Source organism: Pezoporus wallicus, unplaced genomic scaffold (genome assembly GCF_028554395.1).
Source record: "Pezoporus wallicus isolate ANWC-B61680 ecotype Strahan unplaced genomic scaffold, APGP_CSIRO_Pwel_v1 contig_161, whole genome shotgun sequence".
Lineage (NCBI taxonomy): Eukaryota > Metazoa > Chordata > Aves > Psittaciformes > Psittacidae > Pezoporus > Pezoporus wallicus.
The window spans coordinates 3,046,024-3,060,084 of NW_026642654.1; the positions used below are offsets into that span (position 1 = coordinate 3,046,024).

General features: G+C 39.2%; 1 protein-coding gene across 4 annotated transcripts in view; it reads left to right on the plus strand.

The window, feature by feature from the left end:
- Window positions 1–1,823: 1,823 nt before the first annotated feature.
- The window catches only part of NBAS (NBAS subunit of NRZ tethering complex), a 182,562-nt gene continuing 170,324 nt past the window's right edge, over window positions 1,824–14,061 (plus strand). For all 4 annotated transcript variants that reach the window (XM_057431920.1, XM_057431922.1, XM_057431921.1 and 1 more), the window contains exons 1-9: window positions 1,824–1,973; window positions 5,187–5,241; window positions 5,864–5,900; window positions 6,079–6,156; window positions 7,362–7,409; window positions 8,510–8,553; window positions 8,953–9,086; window positions 10,723–10,856; window positions 10,972–11,070. In XM_057431920.1, coding sequence (XP_057287903.1) covers window positions 1,824–1,973; window positions 5,187–5,241; window positions 5,864–5,900; window positions 6,079–6,156; window positions 7,362–7,409; window positions 8,510–8,553; window positions 8,953–9,086; window positions 10,723–10,856; window positions 10,972–11,070 — 779 coding nt within the window. The remainder of the gene's footprint in view (window positions 1,974–5,186; window positions 5,242–5,863; window positions 5,901–6,078; window positions 6,157–7,361; window positions 7,410–8,509; window positions 8,554–8,952; window positions 9,087–10,722; window positions 10,857–10,971; window positions 11,071–14,061) is intronic.

The window sequence follows — 14,061 nt, forward strand, 5'->3', positions numbered from 1 at the left end:
TGAGTAGGGGTCTTCAAGGTGAAGTAAGCAGTCTTCCTCACAGTGTACTTTTCACCTTTGGCACAGTTGGACGCCCCAGTAATCACACAACCAGCTATATCTGTAATTATTCTGATAACTAGCAAAGATTTAAAACAGCGTGACCTTCCTGCAAAATTGATTGCAGGATGGGCAGACAAGGAGTATCCCAAGCTAGCAGATGTTTGGGAGGCTCTGTCTCTAAACTAAGTGATAATGAGAAGGATGGTATGAAATTCATGTTTAGTGGGACCACTAAATCCTGTTATCTCACCACAGACTTACAACACAAACATTGTTCTTTAAAATTAAAGATACTTTAGAAGACTAGAGTGAAACAATTAGCTCATGTTTAGTGGGGCCACTACATTCCACAGACTTACAACATAAACACTGTTCTCTTTCTAGAACCTAAGTTAAGCTAAAAAGTACTTTAACTATGTTTTCCGGGCACTAGCTTTCCTTATATCAAGCCCCCCCCCCCCCCCCCCCCCCCCCCCCCCCCCCCCCCTTACCTTTACAAATTTTTTTGCTATGTGACTCTGCTTTGATCAAGAGATCTGAACCTTTTTAACTTGTCTAGTCTTGTGTCTTTAGTGAGTTTTGTTTCTGTTATTGTAAACTGGTACAGTTATATCCAGATAACCACACCTAAGATTTGCAAAAGCCAATACATTTATGTGTTTATCACACGTTTTAAACACAAAATGTGTGTTTGCACTGGGGAAGCTCATGGATCCTAAGTAAGATTACAAAGCACATGCAGGAGAACAGCGATCAGGCCCAGTCAGCATGGGTTCATGAAGGGCAGGTCCTGTTTGACCAGCCTGATCTCCTTTTATGACGACGTGTCTGGTTGATGAGGGACAGACTGTGTAACGCTCTACCACAGCTTTCTCCTGGAGAAACTGGCTGCTCGTGATGTGGAGAGGTATATTCTTTGCTGGATTGGATACTACTGGCTGTCACATCTTGTTGGTGACTGGTCACTAGCGGTGTCCCTCGGGGCTCAGTATTAGGGCTAGTGTTGTTTAATATCTTTATCAATGATCTACAAGAGAGGTACTGAGTTGCTGTAGTATGCCCATAGAAGGGAAACAAAGCTGGTGAAGGGACTGGAGCAGAAGTCTGAGGAGGAATGGCTGAGGGAACTGGGATTGTTAAGTTTGGAGAAGAGAAGGATCACAGGGGGCCTTATTCCTCTCTACAACTACAGGAAAGGAGGATGGAGAGAAGTGGGGGTTGGTCTCTTCTCCCAGCTAACAAGCAATAGGACAAGAAAAAATGGCCTCAAGCTGCACCAGGGGAGGTTTAGATTGGATATTAAGAAAAAAATTCTTCACCAAGAGAGTGGCCAGGCATTGGAACAGGCTGCCCAGGGAAGTGGTGGAATCACCATCCCTGAAGTGTTTGAAAACCGTGTAGACGAGGCCCTTAGTGACATAGTGGACTTACCAGTGCTGGGTTAATGGTTGGTGATTTTAAAGGCCTTTTCCAATTGTGCTGAGTGTATGATTCTGTGTTTCTGCAGATGCAGCTGCTATCCTTCAGCCCTAGTTGAGGAGGTGAAGGCTCTTCAGCCTCGCTCCCTTGCCCTCAGCTTCAAGGTCTCCCTTTCAGGGCTCTAAAGCCTGTCGGGCAGGGAAGGAGAAGGCCTCTCGCTTCGCGGCGAAACGAGTCGCAGCCGGCGGCAGCGGTGGGGTAATTCAATACTCCGGCCCGCACTGAACGGCCAGGTGTTACTAGTTTGGCCTTCGCCGGGCACCGTCGCTGCTGCGGCGCTGGGTGGGTGGGGACAGACCAGCATGGCAGCCGCCGTTGGCGGCGGGGAGCGCGGGGAACTGACGCCGAGAGGGAAGGTGATGGCTGGTGGTGGTGAGAAGAAGGACGAGGAGGAGAATATTCTGTACGACCTGCTGGTTAACACCGAGTGGCCTCCAGAGACCGAGGTGCAGGTGTGTGTCGCTGCTGCATTGGCCGGGTGCTGGGTGTTGACCGGCCACGTCGGCTCGGGCGGGGATGCGCCCTGCTGACCCGTGGCCGGGCAGCCCGCAGCTGGGGAAGGCTGCCGGCCATGGAGGCCGCAGGGACGGGCTGTTGCCTCCAGGGAGGCTCACTGGGCTGCCCGTTCCCGATGCGCACAAGAGCGGGTAGTGCAGCAGGGGCAATCACAGGAAACCCCTGCGGGCGTCCCATTCCTGACATGGCCTTGTGTCACTTAATTCCCGCCTTGTCACCCTGGTGTGTGCCGTCTGGGGTGCCTTGGGTCTTCTCTGCTTATTAACTATAAACTATGTATACTTGGTTTTACTACTGAGTTGATAAGAAGGAAGATGTAATGAAATCCTGATCTCATTTCCAGAAATAGCTGTACTGAGAGTAGTGGCAGCTGTCCTGGTAGAAACATGGGCTTTATCGATCTTACCTTGTGTGAGGAAAACTAGATCCCTCTCTGTACTTGTTTGTTTGGATTTACATCCTTCTTGAAGACTGTCAGTAGCCAAGGGATGCTTCTAATAATCTTTGTGCAGTTTTAGTGGGAAATGGATTTTATGCTGACATACATAAGCAAACAAATTATTTTGCCAACATGATTCAATTTTTGCTTTAAGGTGCCTTAACAGTGATGTTATTTAGGTGACTATGACTTTCCCTTTAGAACATTTGTCTCTGATTTATTTTTTTAAATTTTATTTATTTTATTAAATCCTGATTTAATGACGCGTTTCAAAAAAAAGTCACAAAACACTGCCTGCCTGAGTTCTTATAAAGCTGAATGGTTTGGAATGAGTGAGGTGAGGGACAGCAGAAGGGGAAAGGAAGCTGAATGCCGCAGTAGGAAATGTCTTCCTATGCAGTTGTCTAAGTTACAAAGCAAGGCCTTAAAAAAACTTTTAACTGGTCTCTGTTGACTCTGTTTTATATTTCTGGTATGTCATTTGGGATGATTCATTTTTAGTTGCAGAGTGCTAAGCACGTGAAACTGTGATTATGACAATGGGAAAATGACTTCTGCGGTGAATATGTGAAGTTTTGTTACATTCAAGACACTGATAAAACTGGCATGGCTTTCTTAAGATGGACCCCCAAATTAGCTTTAATTTTTGTTCCTGTTAATATTCTCATTCACCTGTATTGCATTTCCCAAGCCTGAGAGCGGGGCGGTGGAGGTAAGGGTGGAAAATAAGCTAGTTGTAAAACAGGACTCATGCAATGACAGAGAAGCGATGGTGTGGAAATCAAGCAGCCTGTGTTCAGTGTAGTGATGCAATTGTGTATAATGCACAGTTTGGGAATGAGAATAATGAGAACAAAAAGAATTACTGAGTAGCTGATCAGTGAAAATAAAGAATGACATATTGGTTGTGGAGGTGTCAGGAGGACTCATGGAGTCATTCAGGGAATACGGACAGACTGAACTTCTCTCCAGTAGACAAGTACCGTATATTTTCTGAAATGTATCAAATATATCACTTGATTCTGTGGGTTTTTTTCATTGCCATCTAAAGATTTGAGGTTTTTACCAACACTCTCTTCCCACCTCCCCGTAAGTTTGCTGAGTGTGCACCAAAATCCAAAACTAAGTGGGTGGTTTGTCAGCAGGGAAGTTACTTAGGTTTTATTTCTGGAATGCTTTAGCAAAGGAGAACTTGAAGTTTTTTTTTGCAAATGGGAATGCATTAAGAAAGTACAGCAGGTATGGTAGCTATTGGTGTTGCTGAGGTGCTTAGAATACCCTATAAAAAGCAAAATGTAGGTCTTTGGAGCAAATCAGCTTTGCGAAGGGTTTAAGATGCATGGGGTAGGAGCCTGCAGTTTAGTCTCAGAAGTGGACACTTAAGAATATTCAGAAAAATTCTGAAGAGGTATAAGCAATTTTTTGAAATGTTTTTTACTGGGAGCTTTTCTTAAATCAAAAAATTTTAACAAGCTCTGCTTTTAACCTCCCTAGGAAACTGCAGCTCTCCCAGAGGTACTACGAAATAATTTATGGTCTCATTTATTTTACTGTAATGCCTTATTATACCCTGGTTGATCAACCTGAATTTGAAATATTATCAGTACAGCTGTGTTGGTTTCTTATGTGCTGTGAGATGACAGCCTCATTATTTGAAAGACTATTTCTGGATGGCAAACTTGGCATGGAAAATTGCTAATCTTTACTTGAGTAACTTAAATTTTTTGGATTTTTTTTTTTTTAACATGGACATACTCGGGAAATTTGATAAATTTTTGTTTCTTATCAATGTTTGCTGCTCTGTAATTTGGAGTGAGAGGTCTGAATATTTCAGTTAACCAGTAATGATCTGCTCTATGTATTATATACTCCAGAGGAAATTAATTCATTGCTTTATTGTTCAGTTTGTGGTGCTGTAATGCTGGAAAAGCAAAATAGGCTTGACTGCTTATTTTGAATATTTGCTTTCCTTATTGGTTATCTTTCTTGTCTTCTGTTTAATACCTTTTTCCTACTTTCCAATTGGGAAATAATTTTATCTCTTTTTATAGCTAAGACTATACAGTATATGCTGTTTTATATTTCTTTGTGTTTGGAGAATGCTTTCATTTATATAGTGAGCATAGTTCCCTCCGCCTTAAGAGGAGCAGGACTGCTAGAAAGGCTATGTGAGGTGGTATGGAGTAAACCTGGTGATCCAAGTGGCTGTCTTATCTATCACCAATTCATATAAAAAGAGTATTTCTTTAGAAGTTCTTTTGTTTTCTTAATAATTCTGAAACTTGCATGAGCAGTCTTTATGTAGCTTAGCAGTTATATATTAGGATAATATGCAGAATGCCAATTGCTTCAATTTCTGGGCATTACAGATCAATCTGGCATTCACTTTGTCATAGAAAGAATAATTTATATACCTTACAGGAGAACATAATCAGAAGTCAAATCAGAGAGCAAGGCAAAGCTGAATCAATAGACAACCTGTAGTACAATTTGTTTATTACATCTTGGCACTTAAAATATTTGGCTTTATAGCCTGTTTTAGCTTATGCAGTTAAATTACTCACTGTATGAAGTTGCAAATAATAGAAAATACAAAAGGAACCTGTAGGCTAGCAGGCAACTTAAATTTGGTAAGTGAACATATGTATGAATGTGTTGTATTTAAATTAAAATGTGTAACAGTGTTTGACCATTATTGCTTTAATTGCAGCCAAGAGGCAATAGAAAACATGGTGCATCATTTATCATCACTAGAGCAGTTACAGGTAAATATGACTTGGTCTTACGTTTATGGCTCACGAGAATGTGTGGATTGCTTGCAAAATTTGCAACTGCTGCTTTTTAAGGTGGTGCGTGTAATGGAAATAAAGTGCAGCATGTGTTTCCAGGAAGGTGTTTTCTGATTATCAATATTACTATGTTTTTTTTTAATGTCGTTTTTGTGAGCTTTCTTGTCTCCAGTAACTTACTGGGACAAACTAATAAGTGGAGTGGTGGCTAAGAAGTGTAGAAGCTCTGTTGTGTTTCGCAAAATATTTTTCAGGGTTTTTTTTTGTTTGTTTGTTTTTTTTCCTCTCAAGCTCTTGCATTGGGCTGTTTGCTAGTTAGTTCTATAAGGAACATTTACATTCTGATTATATTTCATTGCTGTTCAACACTTAGTTCATGCAGTAACTGAATTGCATTTTCTCTTAGAATTTCCAGAAATAGGTAGTGATTTTTTTTGTTTGCCATTTGCATTTACTGTAATATAAGAATTCATTGGCCAAGGACAGATTATTCTGTTAATACATCTTTCTTTTGTGCAAATTTCTGAGACTGCAGTAAGCTGGAGAATGTTTAAAGCTGCTAGTGATGTAATTTTTGCTTCTTTTTTTTCCATTGCAGGTCCTGCATTGTTTTTGCTTCGGTACATCTGGTACAGGTAGGTTTGATGAAAGTAGTGCTTAATATTTTTATTTGGGAATGCAGGTTTTTTTATTTGATGGGAAGCTATTCTTAATGGAAGTAAAACTGAATATTTGTTTAGAATATTGTGTATCTCAGGTACTGCTTTTGTTATGTGTATGTTCTGATTTTGCTTATTTTTTTTGTAATTTCAGCCCTGCAAAGTTTTCCTTGCCCACTGGACTGGTTCGTCTAGTTAATAAGCAGATCAGCTGGCACCTAGTACTTGCAAGGTAACCAGCTTACATGCTTTTCAATTTTTGGTGGTAGTGAATGTATTAATGCTTCCTTTCCTCCTCTGTCTGTCTCCACTGGCAAGAATGCTGAGTTAATATCATGCTAAAGACATTATTCTCTTTGGTCAAGGGAAGTGCTGGAGGCTTTCACAGATAGCCTTGGTAAATAAAGGTCAGTTTGCTACCTAGGGGCTTCCATGCTGCTTCTCTCATTTAATGCATCTCATTCAGGTCTGAATCATAGAATGGTTTGGGTTGCAAGGGACCTTACAGAACATTTGTTCCAGCAACCCTGCCATGAGCAGGGACACCTTCCACTAGGCCACGTTACTTAAATAATATCCTTCTAGCTTTTGAGGTAAAGTGGCTTGTGCTGCAGTCATTCTCAAACTCAAGTCCTGAATTAGGTGAGTTAAAGATCTGAAACTTATCAGAATATGTAATATAAACTGCTTATTTTAAAATTTGAGGAAAGTGAATGCATACCCTCAAGACTTATCTGCTATTGTATGTATAGAGAAGTGGGAGATCTAAGGCTAGAACCAGGTGTTTCAGTAATTTTAGCAGCATCAGTGAGATCGTTGGCTCTTGAAAATAAGCATAAATATGTACAGAAGAATGGTTCAGTGGAGTGAAGGTAGTATGGGATGTTTTAGTGTGCTGTGTATTATCACTGAACATGATCAGTGCTTCACTAAGAGCTATGTACTGTTGAGAGAGATGGTGATTTTTGAGGGAAGTGATGATCCCTTTGGTTGCACAGTATGCCAGTTGCGATGTTGTATGCTAGGTCCTAAGACAGGAGACGTGCAACTAAGGAGACTTCCATATCACGCTTATGGAAGCGTGATACTTGTTTATTCTAGATAAAGCAATACATAACTTAGGTAGTCCTGTTATAAAATGATCCTTAAGCAACACTGGATTCTGATCTCCCTTGCAGCAAGATTTTAGACATTGTTTACATTCTCTTTGTGCTACTATAGAGAATAGCAGATACATTTTGGTGACACGAAGAGAATCTTATTATAGCAGTGCCTTTTTTTTTTTTTTTAATAAAAATTGGTATTTCCCAGTTGTTGTTGTTTATGAAAGAGGAAATTTATATCTAACCTTGCAGAAAAGGACGTAGAGCTCTTATGCACATTCTGTAAAGACTGGACTTTGAATTTTTTTTTCACATTTCTATTTTTCTCTTTCAGCAATGGTAAATTGTTGGCAGTTGTTCAAGACCAATGTGTAGAAATCAGGTAACTTAGTGTTATCTATTGCTTCATGATCACAGTTGTGGAGTTCTGAGAGTGTTTCTAGTAATTTACTAACCATACCTGTGAAAGTCATCTGTGGAATAATCTTAAAATATGTTATCATTTAGAAAGCTTTCTCTTCTTCTTAGTTCTTGGCCATTCCCCGTTAAAGAACAAAGCAAAACAAAAACCAGACAACAAAAAAACTCCCACCCACCCTCAGAATGCTCCACAATTATAAATGTTATAAGTAAGCTTTATGTTAAGTATTTACCTGTACCTCTCTCTTTTCAAGATGTGAAAGAAAACAATCAAGATGCTTCAGAATATTAAACCCAAATGATGGTCTTTCTAACCTTTCTAACCTTTCTAATCTTTGCCTTTCTGTTCCCCCTAGAAATCTCCTAAGAAATGGGACAAGGAGTTAGTATTCTGCTTCTCTATCGAGTAGTTGGCATATATAATACTTCATTTTGCAAGTTATGTGGATTGCTGTAAAGACTGATGATCTCCCTTTTTCTCCTCCTCTCTAACAACAAGCTCTCCTTTGCCAGTTCAAGAACACATTTAGCTGTACAACGGATCTTGATTGAGTGTGTTTACTTGCTTCACAAAAATCCATTTGCTAGAAGGTCAGACCTTCTATTTATATGTAAAAGAAGCAAGTGTATGAAAATTGTTCAATCAGAAGTGGTATGAGCACAATAAATGTCAGCTTATAGACTATAAAATAAATCTTGTGTTTCAGATGTATTAATATAACTATATTCTTGCATTGTTTCTAAAATTGTAACCTAGAGAATACTGACTGCTTTTTTTCCTAAAGTTACAAGCTGAGGTTCTGAAATGCTGGCATTCTATTTGAACAGCATTATTAATGAGAGATTTAGTAGTATTATTTATGCATTGAGAAGAGGGTTTCTAAAATACTATTGTTAATTGCTGTAGCTGCCTAAGAGTGAAGGCTGCTTGCCTACCTTTTTGAACAAGTAGTTAAATACATGGGGGCCTTTGAATTGTGCACTTACAGTGTTCTGTTTATTCTGGAATATTGAATGGTGTTTTTTTCTGTTCTCATTTAAATCCATGAGTCTTTTTTGCAGGTCTGCAAAAGATGACTTTGGATCCATAGTTGGAAAATGTCAAGGTATACAATATGGCAACCTCTATATCATCACTTAGTGTCATCATTGTTTATTATTAATGCATTGCTAAGTGGCTGTGCTAGTTTACTTCAAGGGTAACGTAACTTATTAAAAGCATTGGAAAGAATCTCTTAATAATTTTGCTTTGTGACTAGCTCTGTTACTCTTCCTCCCCCTCTTCTTTTCATTGCGATGAATATACAAAACCTGAATCTGAAATGAAATTGTAGTTAAAATTAGTGGGTTTGATAGACATAATGGATGTTGGAGGTGTTTTTTTTTTTCTCTCTCATTTTAATGATGTTATGCATCCTGCGTTTTTTGATGTAGTTGACTTTTTGCTCTGTTGACGGGGTTATATTTATATTTGACTTTTTAATAACTTTCTTCCTTTTTCATAGTGCCAAAGGATCCTAACCCTCAGTGGAGGCGTGTGGCGTGGAGTCGTGATTGTACATTACTTGCTTATGCTGAAAGCACTGGAACAGTGAGGGTGTTTGACTTAATGGGTAGTGAGCTTTTAGTCATTTCACCAGTAAGTGCTCTCTTAGATTAAATATGAATATAGTAGGACATTTTGTAAGCATAAAGGGCAATTTCCACTCTTTTGGCCTTCTGTTAATCATAGCTTACTTTGGTATAAAGGCTTACAGTATGAATACCATGCACAAATGTATCATGAAGTGTTTATCATATGATGGATATGTTATACTGAAGTCATGTTTAGCACTTGCAAAGCATATCCTTTGTGCTATTACACCTAGTCAGAATATCGTAGAATAGTTAGGGTTGGAAAGGACCTAAAGATCATCTAGTTCCAACCCCTCTGCCATGGGCAGGGACACTTCAGACTAAACCATGCCACCCAAGGCTCTGTCCAGCCTGGCCTTGAACACTGCCAGGAATGGAGCATTCACAACTTCCCTGGGCAACCCATTCCAGTGCCTCACCACCCTAACAGGAAAGAATATCTTCCTTATATCCAATCTAAACTTCCCCTGTCTAAGTTTTAACCCGTTACCCCTTGTCCTATCACTACAGTCCCTAATGAAGAGTCCCTCCCCAGCATCCCCATAGGCCCCCTTCAGATACTGGACGGCTGCTATGAGGTCTCCACGCAGCCTTCTCTTCTCCAGGCTGAACAGCCCCAACTACCTCAGCCTGTGTTCATACGGGAGGTGCTCCAGTCCCGTGATCATGCTCGTGGCCCTCCTCTGGACTTGTTCCAACAGTTCCATGTCCTTTTTATGTTGAGGACACCAGAACTGCACACAGTACTCCAAGTGATGTCTCAGAAGAGCAGAGTAGAGGGGCAGGATCACCTCCTTTGACCTGCTGGTCCCGCTCCTTTTGATGCAGCCCAGGATACAGTTGGCTTTCTGGGCTACGAGCGCACACTGCCGGCTCATGTTCATTTTCTCATTGACCAACACCCCCAAGTCCTTCTCCACAGGGCTGCTCTGAATCTCTTCTCTGCCCAACCTGTAGCTGTGCCTGGAATTGCTCCGACCCAGGTGTAGGACCTTGCACTTGTCATGGTTAAACTTCATGAGGTCGGCATCAGCCCACCTGACAAGCGTGTCGAGGTCCCTCTGGATGGCATTCTTCATCTTTCTTTTTTTTTTCTTACAATTGTGATAGATCTTCAGGTACATCAGGTTGTGAAAGTATAAAATCGCCCAATTAGTGTATGTGCATGTAATTACAATTTGTAACAGTAGGGTACCACATGGCTCGTGACATTCCATGCCACTGCACAGAGCAGTGTCCTGGGCCTCGAGAAACAAGTCTTATAACAACATGGCACCCCTGAAAGCATTGGTACAGACAAAAGGACTCATTTCTAAAACAACCTAGTAGACACCTGGGCCAAAGAGCATGACGTTGAGTGGTTATATCGCATCCCCTATCATGCACCAGCCTCTGGGAAAAATTGAATGGTACAGTGGACTGTTGAAGACTCGGTTAAGGTACTGTTAAAAGACTGCACTGGGATTTCTTTAAAATCAAGATAAAGGAAGTGCATTTTGTTACTAATGGAAATATGAACCTTTACATTTTTATACAATATAGTCAATTTAACTTCCTAATTCTTCCAGTAATGAAGTTTTATTTATTATTTATTTTTAACTCTCCTTTCTCTCAATGTCTGTCTATGTTTTTGCATAAAGACAGCAAGTTTTCCGGGAGATCTGAGTTATGCTATTGCTGGGTTGATCTTTCTAGAATATAAAGCAAGTGCCCAATGGTCAGCTGAACTGCTTGTTGTTAATTATCGTGGAGAACTGAGAAGTTACCTTGTAAGGTAAGCATAAATTTTCACTTGCTTTGAGAAGGCACAGTGAGCTTCACAGGAATTCTTTCCACTTTTTAAAGAAAATAAATCTGAACTAATGTATATATTTTTTCCCCATACTTAGTGTTGGAACAAATCAAAGCTTTCAAGAAAGTCACAGTTTCAGCTTTAGCAGCCATTATGCCCATGGAATAACTACTGTCATTTACCATCCTGGTCACAGGTAAGTGATCTGTTTGCAATTTGCTAATAATATGAAAATGATGAACAAAAGTAGCAAAATAAACATTAAAGTGTGTCTGATAAGCAGAGGGAGAAAAAAGGCCTATTTTAATATTGGTATTTAGTGAACCAGCAATAACAAGTCATGCATTACTGGATCTGTGGAAGAAGCCCTGGTTGGTGATATCACTTTACTAATGGAATAGTGAAAATAAAGTTATGCCCTTTGCTGCTTGAGTACTTTGCATAAGCAGCATTCTTTAGAACGTCAGGAATAGCTCCTGAATACATTTCTGAATGTGATGGGGGTAAAGGCTGATACATAAGCTTGGTTGTTTTTTTTCTGTGTGTATTTGCTTGCAGGACTGCTGGCCAGCCTGTATTCCCTAGTGTTCTGACTGAAACTGCGAGGCTTTGGTATTTGGAGTTGTCTTGTGATGCATTTTCTTTATTAGTAACATATGGACTACAAAAAAACAGACTTGAAAGGTGGACTAATAGACTGTTTGCTCTTGAACCAGATGTAGTTAGAATAGGTCCTGGTTAGCCGATTACCTATGTTAAAAATTTGTCTGCCTTTTTAATATTTGCTTGATATATAGCAAGATAAACTTGGCAACTTATTTTTCTATTTCTCTTAATTTGTAGGAACTAGTTTTTCCTCTAGGTACTTTTATTAGATATACTGTGATTAAATTTTTCAGCACAGTATGTTTTATCACTGTATTGTTTTAAATGGAAATCAGGTTTGGCTATAGAGCAACATAAGAAACTGTTAAAAAATTTGTTCTCATTCTTCAGTATTAAGTGAGCTGTCCTATTTATCTCAGGAAAAAAGGTTATTAATGAGAAGTAATGTTCTTGTAGCTTATTACTTTGAGAAATTAATTTTGAATATGGTTTCTTCTAAGTAGTTCATATCTAGTAATTCCAAATAATTAATACGCAGTATACTAAACTTGGAGTTTTGAGGTAAGAGGGGTGAGTTACAGAGCTTTTGTAGTGCTGTCTGACCAGACAACAGAACCTGTCATTCTTTCCTTTAATCAGACTGAAGTTAATGGTTCTTGACATTTGTTTCTCAAGTTATATTTTTCTGCTCCTAATACTAGGAAGTATATTGATTATAACAGTGAGTGTTGCAGAGAATATTGGTTACTATTCAAAGTATGGTCAAATAATTATTCTGACAGTTATAATAGCCAGATGTGCCTGCTTTTAATTTTTGGTGCCTTTCTGAGTAAATGATGTCAGAACTGTTAAACTCTTACAATGGATGAACCCATTAAGAAGAAAATACGTAGAAAAACAGTTGAAGTAGTTGTCAGCATCGTTTTGTGTGTACTAATGGCAGCTTTGTCATAGAAGTTTAAAGCAGAAGAGGGGGAGAAGAAAAGGCAAATAATTCAGGTTTTGTTTTCCTTCTTTGCTCAAACTCGCAAAAGAAGCAGTAACTTTGTTTTTCCTACTATTCTTATCCTAGCTTAACATTTTTAAAACTTGATACTAGTGTGAAGTAAAAGAGCAGAAGTCCATCATGGTTCTTTGCTTAGAACAGATTTTTCAGAATATTGGTAATTAAGGTTATCTTTTTATGGAAGCTTATGGTTGGCAATTTTTGGAGGGGTTCTATATTCCATATTTTCTAAGGGGAGAAATGCCCTTTCCTTGCATAAAAAAATGTGGTTGTGTCTTCTGCTGAAGTAATAAGTTTGTGTAAAGCATGTGGCATACACATTCAGGAGCTACTTGTTTTTACCAGGAAACGCTATGAGTAAAAATAGGTGATTGTAATATCTCCTGCCATGTGCAGCCAGTTGACTTTATTAATGAAGTTGAAAAATTGATACGTGAAAGAGCATACAGCTGGATGGAATAGATGGAAGGCAGAAAGAACTATGTTTTGCTCTTCATGTAGGCAAGTCTTTTCTGTTTTGAATTTTCTCTGTGATAGAAAACTTCTAAATTTGACATTAGAGAACTCTAAATTCGTGAGTAGATTCTGTTGCTGAAACTGTCTTGTTATCCACCAAAAACCCAAAAGGACTTGAAAGGAGGCAGTTTTCTTAAATTATGCATTAAAGAAAATTGTAGATACATATGAACACTTGAAAGTTTTAACTTTCAGCAATGTGAACTTTGATCACTTAAGCTTAATTTTGTCACTTTGTGCTTTCTTGCATTTCATTTAGTTTCAGATGGTGAAGTTATACTGGTCTTTCTCCACTGCTTTGCTTGTAAGCTTTGACTTACTATGCTCTAGATTTGCTTTTTATTACAGTGCAATAAAATAGCAGTTAAGAACTTAATATGCTTAATTTTTTTCAAGTAGATGCATGATAATTGCAAAGAGGATATGTCAGTAGGGAATGTAACTCAATCTGTAGGAAAACTTGAAATGCTAACTTTGGGAAAAAGTCTGATAATGGGTTGAAAAGTCTAACAATGAGTTGAAAAGTGCTGTATACCTTAATTTAGGTGCCTGATGTTCATGTTCTTATGTGACCCAGCTTTCACCTGTGATGGAGTTTATGATGCATTTCAGTTGACAAAAATGTCTGCTTCAACTTGAACTCTTTGTAGGCTCTAATGGAAGGTTCAACACCTGCTTATTTTAAGTATCTTACTGGAGAGCTGAATGTCTTAGTTCAGGGTTATCTGCAATGGCTACAGAAAACGTTTGATGTTGGAGGCCTAAAATTTATGCTAACTGCAGGAGATGAAGGATTTTAGATTCAGTTGGAATTTGCTTGCATCATAACTGCACGAAGAATTGTGTAGAAGACACAGGTTTTTCTTGGCTGCCTCAACTGAACTTGCTGTTCCTGTTACACTAGTTATTTTCAGCCCAACTTTGTTGAAACCTTTGAAACAGAGTACACGTGAGGTACTGCAAGGGTAGCCATTATTTTGTGACTGGAGGAACCTCTGGAGGTACCTCATCCATTGCCCTTCACAGCTGGGTCAACTAGGCCAGGTTTCTTGAAGCAGT